This window comes from Theobroma cacao, chromosome 2, assembly GCF_000208745.1.
Source record: "Theobroma cacao cultivar B97-61/B2 chromosome 2, Criollo_cocoa_genome_V2, whole genome shotgun sequence".
NCBI lineage: Eukaryota > Viridiplantae > Streptophyta > Magnoliopsida > Malvales > Malvaceae > Theobroma > Theobroma cacao.
This window is the reverse complement of record NC_030851.1, coordinates 40,794,388-40,813,003: the sequence shown is the minus strand read 5'-3', so window position 1 is coordinate 40,813,003 and position 18,616 is coordinate 40,794,388. Positions and strand designations below refer to the sequence as shown.

Here is an 18,616-nt window from a genome sequence, read left to right as displayed (position 1 = left end):
GCCTTTGTATAAAGCTAGGAAAAGAAGTATAATGATTTTAGGATTGATCCAAAGCACCAACCAATAAAACTTCCCATCATTGGCGCTGGGTCCAATCCTTGGAAAAGCAGAAATGCCAACAATGTCCTTTTTCTCAGAGCAGGAAGTTTCTAGTTGAGCTAATGCTGTTGCCTGAAAAAGTCATACGGTTCCTTAACTTAGATCATGGAGGGGTAGACCATATCACCAATTTCTGTTGTCATGAGTCCAAGCTGTCTTATTCCTTTGAAACTCTACATGTTTTGGTTCTTATTTGATTTTATTTTACTGAGTTACTCTTGCAAGTGAAATTAACAAGGATCCTATTATATTTCAAATGAGATTTTTCCGGCTAACCATATTTGCATGGTTTGCTACTTTGTTAAGCTAATTATCTATCACCCCTAATTCTTTACTAGTAAAGGTTTTTGGACAAATGGAAAAAGAAAAATGCCTCAAAATGGAAAAGTTTTAAACAAACTGGACAATTGCCTTAATTTGTCCTATGAGATCATGAGGGATAAAGGGTTTTCGGGAGATGGCAGAAGAAATTTTCAAAAGTAGGAAAGGGTTAACCAAAGTAAATGGTATGTCATTTTCTTACCTTTATTCCATCAAGCAGCGCAATCATCAACCACTAGTCCACTACTTAAACACATGATGATGATGACTGAACCCTCACATTCATTGAGGAGGTTATCTCTATCTTACTTTGAAAAAATGGTTTCAACTTCTCCACCGAAGGTGAGCATGGATATAATTCAGCTAGCTAGCCAACACTAGTTCATTACTTTTCACTAAAGCCTGTCTTGCCATTTGAATCTAACAGGAAGTTCAATCCAACGGCAAATGGGCAGAAGGAGATCCAGCTCGCCGAGCCAAATGGTGGTACTCAACTTTTCACACTGTCACGGCCATGATAGGTGCAGGCGTCCTCAGCCTGCCCTATGCCATGGCTTACCTGGGATGGTATATATGTTGGAACTCAACTCAGTTCAACAAAAGCCTTAAATCTCAACTGCTTTGAGTTATATATGTGGAAGAACTTTCGGAAACTTGACTTTCTCTTTTCTCTTAGGGGTCCAGGAACAATGGTTTTGGTGTTATCTTGGTGCATGACCTTGAATACAATGCGGCAGATGATACAACTCCATGAGTGTGTCCCTGGAACTCGATTTGATCGATACATTGACCTTGGTCGATATGCTTTTGGACCAAAACTTGGAGGATGGATTGTGCTGCCTCAGCAGCTAGTTGTTCAAGTTGGATGTGACATTGTGTACATGGTTACCGGAGGGAAGTGCCTCAAAAAGTTCATGGAGATAGCCTGCTCCAGCTGCACGCAGCTCAGGCAGTCTTATTGGATCTTGATTTTTGGTGGCATCCATTTCTTCCTGTCTCAGCTTCCCAATTTCAATTCAGTTGCTGGTGTTTCATTAGCTGCAGCAATCATGTCTCTAAGGTAATGTCCGATGACCCTAATCCTTTACCCTTACTAATTAAGCTTCTGCATAGATGAGATGGGACAGGAAAAAAATGGTTTCTAGATCTAGATAGGTTTCACCACTTGTTTATTGCAGATTAGAGTTCCCCATCCAGAGCCAGAAACTAATCCAAGTTTTTGCTAAGTAGATAATCTTTTAAGTTACAATTTATAGCAATTACTACTACTATTTGTGTTCTCAAGTTGAGAAAACAAGTCTGTCAAACTCAAAGCTAGCTAGCCGCAGAAAGCAATCTGGTTAATCTTGATGAAAGGCATAATCACCAGCCAGATCAGGCAGTGCGGCCCCACTGCTTTAATTATGTTTGCTGTATGCTTGTGAGCATATGTATAATAATCTTTTCTTTCCCTCGAGTTACTGATGGTAAAGTAAGGGAGGGTCATTTGAGAGGCTTTTACGTGTTCTATAGTTTCTCCAATAGCAGCTGAAGACAAAATATATATGAAGCTGCAGTTCAAGGAAAAGGAAGCGAACAAGAAGCATCTGAGACTTACATTACATGAAATACTCTTTCCTAGTTTATCTCTAGAGTCTTTTGATAATGATTTTGCACAAAAATCACAACCATGCAAGCGAAATCCAGCAAACCAAGATCCATTTATCATTGATTTGTAATGTTTCTTCTTAATTGCAGTTACTCAACCATAGCCTGGGCGGGTAGTCTGAGTCATGGTCAGATCGATAATGTCAGCTATGAGTACAAGAACACGAGTCCAACTGATTTCATGTTTCGCGTCTTTAATGCACTGGGTCAAATTTCATTTGCATTTGCTGGCCATGCAGTTGCCCTTGAAATCCAGGCCACAATTCCATCCACTCCGGAAAGGCCTTCAAAAATTCCCATGTGGAAAGGTGCAGTCGGAGCCTATTTCATAAATGCTATATGCTATTTCCCTGTAGCCATGATAGGGTACTGGGCATTCGGGCAAGATGTTGATGATAACGTGCTCATGGCTCTCAAGAAACCTGCATGGCTCATTGCCTCTGCAAACTTGATGGTGGTTGTTCATGTTATTGGAAGCTACCAGGTAAACAAATATAGCGGTTAATTTGATCCTAGGAGTTTCAACTTGGAAAGTATCAGGTTCAAACTGCTGGATAAGAAAATTAAGGCTGTTCGATCCTGTTTGTAGCCCACAAACTTTTGGTGAAAAGGAAATCTTTTGCAGGTTTATGCTATGCCTGTGTTTGACTTGCTGGAGAGGATGCTGATGAAAAGGCTGAACTTCCCACCAGGAATTGCACTGAGACTCATAACTCGATCTGCTTATGTAGGTGAGTTTTCCTCCATTCTTATCCTTGGAAAATGAAACCATAATTACTAAAACAGTTTGTAAGTATAACCACGACCTTGATTCTAGATAGTAACTTTAACTACTGTCTGCTAATGATTGAAACCTACCTGCCTGTTGGAATCTTTGCAGCATTCACACTGTTCGTAGGAGTTACTTTCCCTTTCTTCGGAGATCTTCTGGGTTTCTTTGGTGGATTTGGTTTCGCTCCCACTTCATATTTTGTAAGCCTCCCCTCTCATGGCCGTTCAATGTTTTTTCCCATAATCTCCCTCCTGACCGCACCTTCTGCAATAAAATAACTCAATTTATCCTGAACTGTTGTTCTTCCAGCTTCCCAGCATAATGTGGTTGATCATCAAGAAACCAAAGAGATACAGCCTCAAATGGTTCACCAACTGGGTAATCAAAATTATAAACACCTGCTTCAAACCAACTGCTTAGATAAAAAGCTATAATCTGCTGATAAATTTCTATTTTTTTTTCAATATTTTTCAGAGCTGCATATTCATTGGACTGTTCATCATGATGGCATCAGCAATTGGTGGCTTAAGGAATATCATCACTGACGCTTCAACATATAGTTTTTATACATGAATGTAATCAAACTCAATTAGCAGAGACCTACTTTTCCCAATGATTTATTATCTTGAAAGGGTAGGCATTTATCTTGAGCAAGCAGTAGCATATAAAGATGGAAACAATATTCCAAATGTACCTTTACCCAATTTCTCTTCAACTTTCAATTCCCTCTCATCAGTTGTCTTTGAATGTGGAATTGTAAGTAAATGAAAGAAAGTGGTTGAAGACAATGACAGATTGTTTCTAGTGGCAAACACATTCATGGGTACACCATTTGTAAAAAAGTGATAGAACCCTGAGAGCATGAGACTTCAGCTTATCATTGGGTTGCCTTTTTTCTATGATATCATTCCCAATCAGTTGATTGTTGCATGGTAATTGGAAGGATTTTTTTAAAAAAATAATAATAAGAATCACTTATCACAAACTTTTATTATTAATTGTTTTAAATAGTTAAAATCAAAAATTATATTTTAAATTAGAAAAAATAATAAGTTGAGATGTAAAATATTAAAAAAAAATTCTAAATGTATTCACGATTTTATATTATTTTATTTTTAATTTCGGCTTTGCTTTCATAAGATTAATGATCATAATTGAATCTTACACACACAAACTGTGATTAAAAATGAATCGAAAAATAACAGACAAAAAAACATAATGAAAAAAGCCAAAAATTAGGGAAGAAGACATCTTTTTTCTTTTATTTTATTTGTATGAATTGTGTGCCTTCATGCTGTTACAAGGCCATAAATGAACCACTAGTTCAAGTTTTAATTTTTCATTTCCCTTTGAGGCCAACAAAAATTAAAAAAAAAATACATTTTTTCCCAAATATTATTAATAAAAAAAAACAAGTGGTTGGAAAACAGTTTTCATTGGAGAGACAGAAGAGAGAGAGTGTCTGTGCAGAGAGATAGAGATACAGAAAGAGAGAGAGGCATGGAGACTGCGATACGCGGGAGGTTAACTCTCTCACCAAACACTGTCTTTAATCCTAAACCAGGTTCTTCTTTCTTCTCTCTTTTCAATTCCCCCCCACCCCAGTTTTTTTAAATTCTTGTTCTTGATTTTGGGTTATAAAGTTTGTAACTTTTCTTGATTGATTGATGAAAACTCAACGAAACGATCATAAACTCATCTGGGTAGTCGTTGTTACTTAGCTTAGTTGACGATTACTATATCTGTTCTGCTTAATTTTTCTCCTGATAATTCTTCAAACAATCCAAGTTGCACAGGCACGAATGCTTTGTTAACGATTCGGATTTAGAAGGATGGAGTTGGGGGGTGCAAGCTCTAGCTTTCTGCGGATTCATTTGCTGAAGATGGGTGTTTTTGCAGACAGTTTCTTGATTATATCGGAGGAATTAAGAGATAATTTAGTTTTGTAATTAGAAGCTTATCAGCTGGGATTGTTTGAAAAGCTTTCGGCTTTCACCTTGGAATTTTTAAAGGTCTTACGGATTGATGATTGCCAACTTGTTAAGTGCAAGGTTTCGTGTTCACTGCTATGCTTAGGGGGGAATTTAAGCCTTTGCAGGTGAAGCGAAGCAAAATTTGCTGGTTGAGGAAAGAGCCAAGTTGGCATGGATGGAAACTGTTGTAAAAGAACTCACTTTTTTTTAATTTACTGAGGATAAGGTCTTAAATAGGGTAACAGTAGCGCGATATGGTCCTTATGGCAGCTTAGTTTGCTGTTGTTTGTTGGTGGGAAAGAGTTCTAGACTCTGAGGAATAGGAATGCTTACGTTTAATGATTCTTTAGCTCATTGATCCGTAGTTAGAGATTTTCTGTTCCATGTATTGGTTCTATTGTTAACACATTTGGTTGTTGGTGATTGGATCCCTTTTGAAGTACTTACTTCTTCATCCAAGAAAATGGGAGAGAAAAAAAAATGGAGGAAGCCTGCCATTTCTTTGAATATCTGAATCGTTCACTTGAATCTCTGTCTCAATTTCCTAAATCTTTCTTTGATTCCCTGTTAGTCAAACTTACTTCTTACATTGGTATCACTAGAGCATATAGACGGATGCTTGCATGATTTTCATTAATTATAATAAATTTGATATTACGTAAAACAGGGGAGAAACAGTCTCTTTGCAAAGGACCATGCACCAATCGTGGCATTCTCATGGCTATATCAACCACAGGAGCAGGTAGAGCAGGAGTGTTGGAGAAGCCAGTTATAGAGAGAACCACTCCTGGTCGTGAATCTGAGTTTGATGTGAGGTTTGTGCACTAATTCAAATTTCTTTTGCAGCTTTTGATATGTTGATGTGAAAATATTAGGCATTAATATTTTTTTGTTTATGAGCATTCTTCTCATAAATATGTCGCCATGTTTCCCACTTCTCAGACCATTTTTTAAAGCATCTACCATTTCTTTGGTTGGTCGTACAAAATAAACTTGCTTAATCTACGAAGTAATACAGTTTTGCATCTTATGAGCAATGGTGATGGGTGCATCTTCTATGGGACATTTCAAATTCCAGAAACCAATTGCAAACCAACTAGATTTCCGTGTGTTCATGTCCTGTGTCCATTTTGCGTTGGCTTTTGTTTCGTATGTCTGACATTTAATTGGAGTTCTTCAATAACTCATATAGCATTCCTTTTCATTAGGTTTATTTTGCATGAATAACGAATGAACTCACATTTCTTCTAATTGGCACAATTAGGTCTAGCTTTATTTGTTTTCTTATATTTCTTTCTCCATAAAGTTGACTTTTTTAGAACATTTTTGTGGGTACGACTTGCATAGGAAATCAAGGAAAATAGCTCCACCTTATCGAGTCATACTGCACAATGACAACTTCAATAAACGGGAATATGTAGTCCAAGTACTGATGAAAGTCATCCCTGGGATGACCCTTGACAATGCTGTTAACATCATGCAAGAAGCACACTACAATGGCTTGGCAGTGGTGATTATTTGTGCTCAGGCCGATGCTGAAGAACACTGCATGCAACTAAGAGGGAATGGGCTTCTGAGTTCAATTGAACCCGCGAGTGGTGGTTGCTAAAGACAGACAACCTAGTAGACCATTTTGGTATTGTTCACTGTTAAATATACCCTTTTTAGAAATGTTAGATGGTGTATATTTCAGTAGTGCTCTTATTGTATGAACCCTGGACATCCCCTATGGTCAAAATTAAAAGACAAAGAGGATGGTACTGATTTTGAATAAACCTGGTTCCATTTACTACTCAATCAAGGGTTGTTTCTATCTTCTATCCCCGAGGCTTTGTCTTTGTTTATACTGATCAATCTGGAATGAGTTCACAACCTGAAAAAAAATCAAGAAAAGAACAAAAATGTGGATAGGGTGAAATGAACCTGAAGAAAGACCAGGAACAGGACACGTCTCAGATGATTCCAATCCAAATCAAGGGACCAGCTGCCATAGAATTATTTAGATCTTTTGTTTTACAAATATTAACTGTCAACCGCAACTGACGGGGAAGACTACCCCAACTTAAACAAGAAAAATAATGGGAAAGGCAATGAATGGCACGAAGGTCTTCATGATTTTTTATCATAACTAAATTTACTTGTCGTTGAATATCTCAACTTTAGCAGATACGAGATTTTATTTACAAGGGTCAGACCATTTACAGTAATTGTTACTTTCCATTTTATCAGATCATGAACAGCAATTGAACCAGTTTGCCTGATTTGACCGAGTTGTTCAAGTATCCCACCATGCATCATATTAGTTCCAAAGATAGTAAAAAGATCCCATTAAGTAACGAAATGGATAAAAGAATCCCGTTTGGTAAGGTATCCAAAGATGGTTAAACAGTTAAGAAAAAATACAGCAATGAGAGTCAGATAAAATACAAAGTAGAAACCATTGGCATGGCCAAAGGTGCTGCCAACATCACATAGGTTTCAATCCTTTGAATATTATTTTTTAAACTCCTTATAGAAGTTCACTTCAGAATTAGCACTTGTGCACAATCATACTCCATGAATTTGGAAAACGAGAATGTCAACATGTGAAATTTGTTAGCTAACCTGTTTGCGATCCCTGTTTGCAACACAATGGGCAGAACGCAAAGTGATTATCACAGACTATACACTGGGAAGCATTCAACAACAGGATATGCGTGTGAGCATGCGGTAGTGCTTGTGGGTAGGCAAAAACACTATAATTCCAAGACAATACTAGTCATTTCTAACTAGGCTCCCATACTCTACTCTCAATGATATTGGTACATTTGCATGTGTGGGTACTACAAGGGGAGAGTGAAAAGGATGAGGGTGGTTGACGTGTGTGCTGTCATGCATCAGTCTGTGCACGCATGTGTGTGTGTGTGAGAGAGAGAGAGAGAGAGAGAGAGAAAGAACGCTATGCCTGGCCTGGAATGAGAATATAAGAGGTATAAAAACCATTATCTATGAAATACCAAAACAGCGGATCAATTTTGATTTCAGAATATTCAGTTGCTTTATGTGAATGTGAAATATCAAGGTCTTCATCGGAAGCCTTCCCCTAAGTGTTAAAACAATAAAAGGCATCCCCCACACCCCTACTCTAATGAACATATTTTCTGGACATCAAAATAGGCACTAACCACTGGTAAGTCATCAAGACTCTACAGTTGAGAGGAAGGATTGGATTCCGAAAACAATGAAAAGAACTCCGCTCGAGAGCGCAACCTGCATCAAAATGATAAAAACTTGGTTTTACAAGTTGCTCAAGAGATTAATGTGCAAACCACAGTGGCATGAGGGTAAAAAGAAAAGAACGGATCAGGATTACAAATTTCTCAGATATTTGAGATGCCAAGCTCTTTCCTCCAAGGACAGCAGCAATGGTGCACAATGCTTGTCCGCTGGAAAAAGGGAAACAATACTAATCAGTATATATACAAAAGAAACCAATTATGAGAACATATATACAGAGTGGTTTCAAAATAGGAAGGAAATAGCATTGCTTCAGTAATTACATGGAGATATCAAAAGGTATAACTTACACAATGCCACCAAGAACCACAGCAAACGGGTTCTCTTCTGCAGCCAAACCAATGGTAGCGAGCTGACAAGACATAAACTACTCAGTCCAAAATAATGAAGACGCAATAGTGACTTGTTTCAAAAGAAAGAGAAATATGCAGTTCATGAGATAAAAATTTACCTGGCTCTTGTCACCCCATTCACCAAAAAATGTGATGGAAAATGCCTGCAAAATAGGTACTGTCAAATTGTTTGAGTAAACGCAGGCTTATCAAGTTTAAAATTAATAAGTTTTAGAAACTATAACCTTCAGAAATATAGGAGAGAAGAACTGTGTGAGAAATGGCCGCCTCTCCTTCTTCAATTCATCATCAGCCTGGGAACATAGAAAACAGTTGAATATCTTCAGAATCTTAATTATTGAGAACTATAACTTGAGAATATTGAATATAATGCAGGTCATGAATTCAGAAGCACATCACAAATAAAACTATCACCACTAACATGAGTACATAATGACTTTTATCATGGAACAGATATGCTAATTCATTGAACAAGACCAATAAAGTACATAATCATTAATTAGGGTCGGTTTGATTCGATTAAGTTTCAGATCAATTGAGGTTCGGGTTGTTGACTTTTAGAGGCAATTCAGGTTGGGTCAAGTTTGATAGGTCTTTCAGGTTCGGTCATGTTTGCGAGCTCTAGTTGTATGCCCGATACACCCTCAAGGAAAGTAGTAGGAAATTTATGTCCTATTAGTAAATCAAATGTGTTTTGATATTCTAACCAAATAAGTTCAACATTGAAAGAAAACATGTCTATGGAGATAACACTATCTCATTATGTGAAATATGCTTGTTGTTGCTGTACCTTATTGCCCTCCTTGACTGTTCCTGTGTTAGCCTTCCAGTCAGCATCCTAATGACACCAATAAAGCAAAGTTTAAATAATGTTAATATTTTTTTTTTGGTAAAAAAAAATGTCAAGTTAAACATCAGGAAATTCATTAGAAGGGAAAACCCTACCAGTTTTGCTTCAACTTCAGCCAATTCTTCAGCCTCCCTGGTGTGGAAACATAGATCACAAAATGATCAATTTAAAGTAAAACAAAAGCTTAACCTACCTAAGCATGATAAATAGAAGTCATGCCCTTGCATATGATAATAAGAGTAATGGAAAAGACTAAAGAGATAAGAGAAAGCATTACCCATCCTCCCTAAATCCATCCCATAAAGACCACAGCCCAAATACCAAGAACAGCACTGTCGTTATGTGATGAGTCCATTTCCTAGAGATCTGCATAATTTGAAATCATACAAGGAGAGAATGAGAGCCTGTTTCACACAAGTTTAAAATTGTTACATGTATAGGACTGTGTGGTACATAATTAAATTCGATTAAATTAATCATCCAAGCAGACTGAGCTTTAACGTATGTTCAGAACAAAGGGCCTCACACTTTTGCACACTAGAGTACAACAAAATCACAGTTACTGATAAAAGTATACACTATAGCAGCTATTACAGGGTTCACTTAGACTAAGAATTTAAAAAGTATGAACCGCATAAGAATTTAAACAGTATGGATGCCAGGAGGACTATATTGTATCACAGATAGCAGCAGGACCAATATTAAGGCATTTCATATAGCTATAAGTAGCAAAACTAATTCCACGCTGAAGTATCTCCAGTGCATTTCATAAGATGTAACTTTACAAAATTGGAATGAATCAAGTTGAATTCAATTCAGCTCTCATCCTAACACATAGTTACCCTCCTTTCTTCCTAGTTGGCAATTTTCCCAAGCAAAAATGACCAAAACAGCTTAGTTCACTAGATATTGCTTGGAATTAATAAAAACATGCCTTTAGTGTGATTGTTCAGGTCCTTTAAAAGAAATTAAAATCAACCCACACAAAGAAGAAGCCTTTCTCAAACAGCAATCAGACCACTTACAAGATTTGGAGCAGCCCAGCCAACAACAGCAGAAAGAATAGTCATCACCTAAAGATCAGAAATATTTCAAATAACGGTAAGGCTAAAGAAGAATAATAAAAATAGTTAATATAATGAACCTGAATGAAATGGCTGAGTGGAAAAAGAAGTAAAAGAAAATCACTTACAACTAAAGATGCCAGGCATCCTGACAAGACAAGTCTCCTTGGATGACGCATTGCCAAGATCTTGAAACAAGTTAAATGAAAGAATTTAAAATATAAAGTGTTCAAGCTATAGCAGGAAAAATGCAGTCAAACTTGTATTAAAGGGATAATATATTATTTAACTAAAAGTATGAAAAACAGTATATCCTAAAGAAGAAGCATAAAAACATGATATATTAAAGCTACAAAATTAAACAGGTTCTTTCTGACAAATAAAAGATGTATTCGTGAAAAATTCACACTCTCATAACATCATGTGTTTGAACAAAATATCTGTCCAGTCCAAGAATCAGCAAAAGACTCATTAGCTTTCTACAGCTTAAACCACGTGCAAAGTTGTCAGTTTCAAAACAATCTATGCTCTCTTTCTTCTTTCATATACAAGGCTTGCTTAGGTTAAAGCAGTAACTTTGAGTTACGATGATAAACACATGAATAATCACCACAGTTAAAGTCAAAGAAGCTGCACTAACTACCAGTATCAAAGTTATTAACCTCATGAATGAGAATAACCGTGTATTGTCATTTAAGAAATTCATCCACAAGTTTATTCTAAAAAAACAGTTGATTATTAGGATCCATATATTCAACACTCATACGAGAGAAAGTTTTACCACAAAACATTCAGCTAATGATACCATTGTTGCTTAGAAAAGGTTATTCCTGTGAGTCTAAACAAAGACTTCATGTCCTGACTAATCAATGAAGGGTGATACAAGAATGCGGGTACCCCATGTAAAGCCACAGAAACCAACCAGCCAGGTAATTTTTGGGCTAAATTTAAGAAACAAACAGGATTCAGCATGACATGGTGGAATATTAAATAACAAAATGGAGAATTTATTCCTATGCAAGTGTGCCATCTGGGGAATCCCCTATCAAGTAGCTGAACTCCAGTTTTTCATTCAAAATTCATCCATACAAACATAATCTCTTTTTTTCTTCTTCTTCTTTTAAATAACAATCAAAACATAAAATTTCACCCCCAAAACATTTCGTTTTTCTTTTAGCAGCCTTTCAAAAATTTATAATCCAATCAAATATGTGATAAGCAGATGTTTAAAATCTCTAGCTAACTAGTTTTAACTTCCCTTTAGAACATGATCAATTGAAAAAAAAAAAATGGATTTGTAAACAAGCTCAATTGAAGTTGAAGTAGGGTAATTGTTCATTATTGACACCATCTACAATTCAATTTTGATTTCAAGTCCTTTTCAAATCAATATTAAATAAAGAAAACTTCCAGTCTCATAAATATAATTTAACCAACCAAAAAAGAAAGAAAATCAATATCAAAATATAAGCTTTAACTAACCGCTGCAGCGAAGAACGTCTTGTCGCCAATCTCGGATAGCACGGTCATCGCCAGAGATTTGGAAAAGCCCTTTCAAAAACCAATAAAAACAATTGATGATTAATCAACACAAATCAAAACTAAATCAGAACAAAAAAGAAAGTCTTTAATTTATCCTAATCAAATTTCTTACTTGCACAAGCGAGCTCATGATTGCAGAGAGGGCTGAAAAGAGAGATCCTATGTTCCCGCAGAAAATACAAAGTGTTTGCTTGTTCTTCTTTTGGTGTTGACTTTCTACTCTCTCTCTCTCTCCCCCTCTGAGTCCAATTGAAGCTTCTGAGTTTGCGACTCGGGCTAAATCGCTGGGATTTCTAAATGAGCCACTCAGCAGAGACGACGATAATACAACCATAAATACACAGCTCAAATCTCGATAAAATTAAAAATTAAAAAAAAAACGCGTCGTAGAAAGAGAGTTTGCTTTTTGGTGCGTGTTGCTCACTTCCTAGAATAAGGGAATCATGGTCACGGAGAGGGAAGAGATCTGATTGGATGGGGAGAGTTTTAGATTCAGCGGCACGTTGTGATGGCGTTAAGCTCACGCTAGGTTTTTGTCGCGTACCCCACAACTCCGATTCGCTTTTGTTTTTATGCATGCTGACGTGGCTTTTTACTAAATTTCATTTAAAAAATATTTTATTTATTTTTTCGTTTAAGGTACAAAAAATCACAATATTTGTGAAAATTTTTCTTTATATACATGTTAATTGAAGTGTATATAATTCAATTTCGTATTTATTTAATGAGATTTTAATTTTTCTTAAACAAATATATAATAATACCGATAATCTCATATATTGATATTTTCGACCCAACCCCATGCTCAAATCTTTATGTTAAAGATAAATTAAATTCAATAAACCAAGTAATTATTTATTTGTTTTATCATCTATTTATTCTTTTAAAAGAAGACAATTTTTTTTTAGAATAAATTTCAATATCCATAACAATTGTGCCATAAACAAATCTCTTAATACTTACATAAATTAATTGGGCTAGAAATAGAAAGCCCAAGGCAGCAAAGAAGAGTTGGGAATTTGTGGACCTGGACCCTGTGACCCTCCCAAGTATAGACAGGCAGGCCATTTATGCAAAGAATAAATGTTGTGTGCGTTTTAAGTCTTAAACTCTGTAAATTAAGTTTAAGTAAATCTTAAAATTTATAAAAAATAGTTTAGAGAAATGGAAAAGATTCTTAATTATCAACTTGGTGTTTTAGAAATGGAGTGATTTAATTTGATTTGGAGGATAATATTTAAATTAAATTTTAGTCTAATCTAATTTAATATAAATCTAGATATAAATTAGCAAATCCAATCTAGGAGTTTTAATCAGATTATATTCTAAGTATGTAATTATCATGTTGATATCTTATTATGGTATCGTACCTGAAATTATCCAGTTTAGTATTTGCTGATAATGCGGTAAGATTGATTATTGTTCATAGTCAGACAAGCTAGAGGAATTCACAGCATAGCAGTTAGCAGTCGACGAGGAAGGGTCAACATGGTGCATGAAATCATGGCGAAAGCTGCGGGGGTTTTCTTATTTAGTGTCTTGTTCTTCATGTCATCCGAAGTGTTTAGTGTTAACCAACTGCACTTCCTCAAGTCCATGTTGGCCCTGAACTAGCTGCTGTTCTCCTCTGGCTCTCGCTGGACAATCAAACAGTGTCACAGCCGTGACCTGTGGCTTGAGTTTGTGGTCTCTCTGAAAATGCGGACAAAGCTAGCCAGTTGATTGGGATAATGCAACAAGTTCCTTGTCTGCTTTCAACTTTGGCTGACTTTGGCTCGTGGGTCTAGCTTCTAGTTGATTGGGATCGTTTATTTATTATATGTACTAATTAAAAAGGTTAGGTTTGGTTTATGTCTTGAGCCTTTAGCCATTGACCCCACGCTCAAATCATTGCCAATTTTCCCATGTGACCCCCGCCAACTTGCTACCATAATCATGGCTACGAAAATGCATGGGAAAATTATCACAATTCAACTTGTTGTGTAGAACCCCAAGTCTATGGCTTTTAGCTATCAATGTCACGGACCTCATGATACCATTCTGATAAAGAAACAAAGAGAAACAGTGGTCCAACAGAGCAACATGGATTCCATGGATGGTCAAAAGAGCAGATGAGCAAAAGCAAGTTCAAAAAAGGAAAGCCTCTAAATCCTGCTTATTAACAGGATGGCTTGGATAAAAATCCAACATTGACAACCACGCAAAGATAATGACCCCCTCCCAGCCACAAGAACAAATCACCTTGTTAAAAGAATCAAGCTTTGCGTTGGTAACACAAATACATACTTGCTCTACTTTTTCTTTTTTAGATCCCATTCAAAGCTTCCCCACTCTCTACTCTCGATAAAGCCAACCAAAGTTTCCCCCTAGCTTCCTCACACTTCCTCTCTTGCTCAAAAAAAAATGGGGTTTTTTTTCTGGGTTCTCTTCGCAGGTTTCTTCTTTACAGCTCCATTTGTTGGCTGCTCTCGAAGCTTGCCGCAGAGCCACCTGCCGACGACGGTTCTTGATGTTGCTGAAGCACTTGAGAAAACCAGAAATGTCTTCTCATTTGACCCCACAAAGAAACCAGCGTTTAGCCCAGTAGACCAAAGCCTCTCGGCTTCATCTTCCTCTTTGCTTTCCCTTCAGGTTTATTCGAGAGCTTCTGTTCATAAAAGCTCCCACCTTGATTACAAGTCATTAACTTTATCACGACTCAAGCGTGACTCGGGCCGAGTCAGATCACTCACCACTCGGTTAGATCTGGCTGTCAATGGCATTTCAAGGTCGGATCTTGAACCGCTTGATATTGGGTCGGAGTTCAGCGCAGAGGAAATGGAAGGTCCGATTGTGTCGGGTTCGAGCCAAGGCAGTGGTGAGTACTTTTCCCGAGTTGGAATCGGGAAACCACCGAGTCAAGTCTATATGGTACTCGACACCGGCAGTGACGTCAACTGGGTACAATGCGCTCCCTGTGCCGATTGTTACCAACAAGCCGACCCAATTTTCGAGCCGTCTTCATCGTCTACTTACTCGCCTCTGTCTTGCGAAACTCAACAATGCAAGTACCTTGACACGTCCGAATGTCGAAACGACACCTGTCTCTACGAGGTTTCCTACGGTGACGGCTCTTACACCGTCGGTGACTTCGTCACAGAAACCATCACCCTCGGCTCGGCTTCTGTGGATAATGTAGCCATCGGTTGCGGCCATAATAACGAAGGCTTGTTCGTTGGGGCGGCTGGCTTACTTGGTCTCGGCGGCGGCCCGCTATCCTTTTCTTCTCAGCTTAATGCAAGTAGTTTCTCTTACTGTCTGGTAGATCGTGATTCTGACTCAGCGTCGACTCTCGAATTCGACTCGGCTCTCCCACCCAACGCTGTTAAAGCTCCGCTGCTTCGTAATCACCAATTGGACACGTTTTATTATCTCGGTTTAACCGGAATCAGTGTGGGTGGCGAGTTGCTTCCGATTCCTCAGTCAGCTTTCCAAATGGACGAGTCAGGTAATGGCGGGACTATCATCGACTCGGGGACCGCCGTGACTCGGTTGCAGAGCGACACCTACGATATTCTCCGTGACGCCTTCGTTAAGGGGACAAAGAACCTGCCGTCAACAGATAGCGTAGCGTTGTTTGACACGTGTTACGATTTGTCGAAGAGGAGCAGCGTGGATGTGCCGACGGTGTCGTTTCATTTCCCCGAAGGACAAGTATTACCGTTACCGGCTAAGAATTACCTGATACCGGTCGACTCCGAGGGAACCTTCTGCTTCGCGTTTGCGCCAACGTCCTCGTCGCTATCAATCATTGGGAACGTGCAGCAACAGGGAACACGTGTCGGTTTCGATCTCGGTAACTCCCTCGTAGAATTCGTGCCCGACAAATGTTAAAAAAAAAATTAAACGGGAAAACCTTTTTAACTTTTTGACCATTTCTTTTTTTACTGTTTTCACCTTGGTGAAAAGGTAACTTTTACCGTTTGGGAAATCGGCGTGGGCCCATTTCACATATATTCAATAATTGTCAAGATTTTAGCCATCTAGTGTCGTGATGAGGTGGGACCAGGCAAGCGGTGACGGTGTCTGTTTATAGTAAATTAATTGGATGTACGAGGGGAACAGTGGACAGACCTTGGAGGATTAAAAGAGTATGTTGACAGTATTACCGTTACAAATAGTTTTTTTTTTATTTAATCAAAGATAATTTAGTATGGGTCTCACTGCTTGCATGGCTGGATCAGAATCTTTGTTTTTTTTTATTATTCTGATATATTTGTTAAAATTAGATAAATCTACGTGTAAGCAAATCAAGAATTCATGTTTACATGTTTTTATTATATCATATAAATATAAAGATAATAATAATCATACAGATAAATATGAATACAACATGATTGAAAATTTATTAAAATTTCGATTAAAAGAGTTATTCGAGTCGGATATATCTGGATTGGCACCATATCTTGATTCATTATATGGGTTTAATTAGTTTTAAATGAGTTAAAGAGAGTTTAACACATTTAAAGCATCTAATTATCATGTATGAAATTTGATCATCTAGAACTTAAACTCGTTGAATTTTGTATTATTTTTATATCATGTTTGGAATTATTCTGTACAATATTCGAAAGAATACGTGAATAAATTTAGATCTTAGATTTATTGTTTTATGCCAATGGTTTGATTTAAGCTTTCTCTTAACAATTCATTCTCTGATGGAGAAGAGTTTTGCATGTGTGTACATTAATTACTCGTTCCCGTTGGCCTTAGCCTTATTCGTTCTAGGCTTGAACTTACTTTCATTTATTTTTATTGATAATTATGTATATAATTATTTATTTCCCTTTTTTGTTGTGTTTGGTTTCTATGAAGACAAATATTGGACCATTCGATGGGTACAATGTTCACGTGTTCTTTCATGGCATTTGGCCCAAAGTGGAAACAATTTTCACGCATACGAATTCAATATATTAGGTTCAATTTTAAGACAAAAAATAATAATTTTCTATGGTTAGTCACGGGCTTCAATGCTCATTAATTAGTATGTGAACCCAAGGCTATTACATACATGGGAACAAGCTAATGAAAAACAATAAATAAATTGTTTGTCGATTAGGTCAATGAGATATAATTATATCAATATACCATTGTTATCTTAATACGATTACGCTCGAAATTACTTGATTTGCAAGATTATGATGGATTCGAGTTGTTTGCTTTCCGTGTTCATTGTTTGTTATTAGATGTTCAATTGTTGACTAAATTCAATTATGTAATGTGATTGTTATTATTTTTTACTTTTTAAAAATAATAAATCATCTAAAAATTTGATTTAATAATAACTTAAAAATAAATTTACGTCTTTTTTTAAAATAGTTTAAGTGGCATGTGTATTTTAGAATTAAAAGGTCACGCTTCTTTCCATGGAATCAAGACTTGATATCGAAGTGGGCTTAATGCCTTAAACCAATGCGTGGAACTAGCACCAACTTAATAAATCAAAATCCCAATTCATTTTCAAGATTCAATCCAAATTCATAAAAAGAGTATTCAATATTAGGTTGTCGGAAGAATTTTGAATCTAAAATAAATTATTTTGTAGAAAGAGAATCGAGAAGGTAGAGAAAATAAAGGATCAAGAGATGAAGATATAAGAAAAGAAGATAAACGATTTAATTTTAAAAAATTATTTTACTTTTTTTTTAAATGTAAGATAATTGTTTTGAAACAAAGAATTTAATTTCATTGATCCGAATTTTTATTTTTACTTTAATGGTTGAAAATTTTCTCCACTCAAACTTTAATTTTGAGTTCGTTCTCACCAAAAAGGGTCGACAGAGAATCAATCTAAGTCGAGACACAGATTTGTTTAAAAGGCGAAAAGAAGAGGGACATGTTGCGAGAGCACAGCTAAATTCCACTGTAATAACAAACAGCGGGTGGAACAGAACATCCCAGTTGGACAGACATGTTCGCAACTGCCACGTGGAATGAGCACAATCTCTGTCGTGTGGAATCCTAAACTCTCAAAGAATACTACCTTTGAAACAGACAGCCAATGGAAAAAATGGACAAAGGACGACCGGTATAAACGGATAAAATACAAATTCAGCAACAACGACAACTTCGAATGATGGAATTCCCCCCACCAGCACACGCGGAGCGTGCTACACACTTGCCACTTACGAAGGTGTCGCTGCCCCTGGCTGCTGCTGGGATCCAAACGTTTTACCTTTTACCCTTTTGGGCGACGGTCCAATTTGAATTACTATTAAGAATTTGACGGTGACTTGCATTTGTTAACTATAAATATATAGACTTAGAGACTACAGCCATACCGGCGGCTCAATTAGTAAGAAACTTTAATTAAATTTAATATATACATAGCTATCTTATGTGTTCCAAAATTAAAAATATAATGACAAAATTTAATTTTTCTAAATACTTATCATAAATATTTAATATCATATCTCTACTGAACAAATCAATAATAAATAAAACAGTAATAATAGTAATATATAGGGTTGAAATCCTCATATACTTACTAATTGTTTTGTTCTTCTAATGTAACCCTAAATAAATCAAAATTTACATAATGAAATTAAGTAAAATAACAAAACAAAAAAATTATATTATTTAATTCGATTAAAACAATTAAAATATTTTCTAATTGAATTTATAGAAATTTTAAATAGTAAAATAATTACTTATTACGAGTTGAATGGTAGTTATAAAAT

General features: G+C 36.5%; 4 protein-coding genes across 4 annotated transcripts; 3 read left to right on the top strand and 1 right to left on the bottom strand.

Moving 5' to 3' along the window:
• On the top strand, positions 692–3,653 carry LOC18610528 (lysine histidine transporter-like 6). Its single transcript, XM_018114613.1, has 8 exons — positions 692–762; positions 848–987; positions 1,097–1,480; positions 2,158–2,551; positions 2,693–2,798; positions 2,948–3,039; positions 3,149–3,217; positions 3,314–3,653. The coding sequence occupies exons 1-8, from the start codon at positions 739–741 to the stop codon at positions 3,410–3,412; spliced, it is 1,308 nt and encodes a 435-aa protein (XP_017970102.1). The 5' UTR covers positions 692–738; the 3' UTR covers positions 3,413–3,653.
• On the top strand, positions 4,245–6,632 carry LOC18610527 (ATP-dependent Clp protease adapter protein CLPS1, chloroplastic). The gene is made up of 3 exons (XM_007046225.2): positions 4,245–4,403; positions 5,480–5,627; positions 6,160–6,632. The coding sequence occupies exons 1-3, from the start codon at positions 4,340–4,342 to the stop codon at positions 6,419–6,421; spliced, it is 474 nt and encodes a 157-aa protein (XP_007046287.2). The 5' UTR covers positions 4,245–4,339; the 3' UTR covers positions 6,422–6,632.
• On the bottom strand, positions 7,112–12,285 carry LOC18610526 (GDT1-like protein 4). Its single transcript, XM_007046223.2, has 13 exons — positions 12,010–12,285; positions 11,838–11,906; positions 10,484–10,543; positions 10,317–10,364; positions 9,569–9,657; positions 9,387–9,423; positions 9,232–9,279; positions 8,666–8,734; positions 8,540–8,584; positions 8,379–8,440; positions 8,165–8,237; positions 7,977–8,061; positions 7,112–7,429 (listed from the first exon to the last, which is right to left on the bottom strand). Exons 1-12 carry the CDS (start codon positions 12,229–12,231, stop codon positions 7,990–7,992), a joined length of 894 nt encoding a protein of 297 aa, XP_007046285.2. The 5' UTR covers positions 12,232–12,285; the 3' UTR covers positions 7,112–7,429; positions 7,977–7,989.
• Positions 14,110–16,108, top strand: LOC18610525 (protein ASPARTIC PROTEASE IN GUARD CELL 1). The gene has a single exon (XM_018116439.1). The coding sequence runs from the start codon at positions 14,301–14,303 to the stop codon at positions 15,768–15,770; it is 1,470 nt and encodes a 489-aa protein (XP_017971928.1). The 5' UTR covers positions 14,110–14,300; the 3' UTR covers positions 15,771–16,108.

What these genes read in the sequence shown, in the direction of transcription:
- LOC18610527 (XM_007046225.2), top strand. Translation starts at nt 4,340, where the DNA reads ATGGAGACTGCGATACGCGGGAGGTTAACTCTCTCACCAAACACTGTC. An exon ending in TGTCTTTAATCCTAAACCAG is followed by an intron (nt 4,404 to 5,479) that starts GTTCTTCTTTCT and finishes TACGTAAAACAG; the next exon opens with GGGAGAAACAGTCTCTTTGC. An exon ending in GAATCTGAGTTTGATGTGAG is followed by an intron (nt 5,628 to 6,159) that starts GTTTGTGCACTA and finishes CGACTTGCATAG; the next exon opens with GAAATCAAGGAAAATAGCTC.
- LOC18610528 (XM_018114613.1), top strand. Translation starts at nt 739, where the DNA reads ATGGTTTCAACTTCTCCACCGAAG. An exon ending in TCGCTCCCACTTCATATTTT is followed by an intron (nt 3,040 to 3,148) that starts GTAAGCCTCCCC and finishes TTGTTCTTCCAG; the next exon opens with CTTCCCAGCATAATGTGGTT. An exon ending in TCAAATGGTTCACCAACTGG is followed by an intron (nt 3,218 to 3,313) that starts GTAATCAAAATT and finishes AATATTTTTCAG; the next exon opens with AGCTGCATATTCATTGGACT.
- LOC18610525 (XM_018116439.1), top strand. Translation starts at nt 14,301, where the DNA reads ATGGGGTTTTTTTTCTGGGTTCTCTTCGCAGGTTTCTTCTTTACAGCT.
- LOC18610526 (XM_007046223.2), bottom strand. Translation starts at nt 12,231, where the DNA reads ATGGTTGTATTATCGTCGTCTCTGCTGAGTGGCTCATTTAGAAATCCC. An exon ending in GCTGGGCTGCTCCAAATCTT is followed by an intron (nt 9,658 to 10,316) that starts GTAAGTGGTCTG and finishes CAAATTATGCAG; the next exon opens with ATCTCTAGGAAATGGACTCA. An exon ending in GTGGTTCTTGGTGGCATTGT is followed by an intron (nt 8,238 to 8,378) that starts GTAAGTTATACC and finishes CCCTTTTTCCAG; the next exon opens with CGGACAAGCATTGTGCACCA.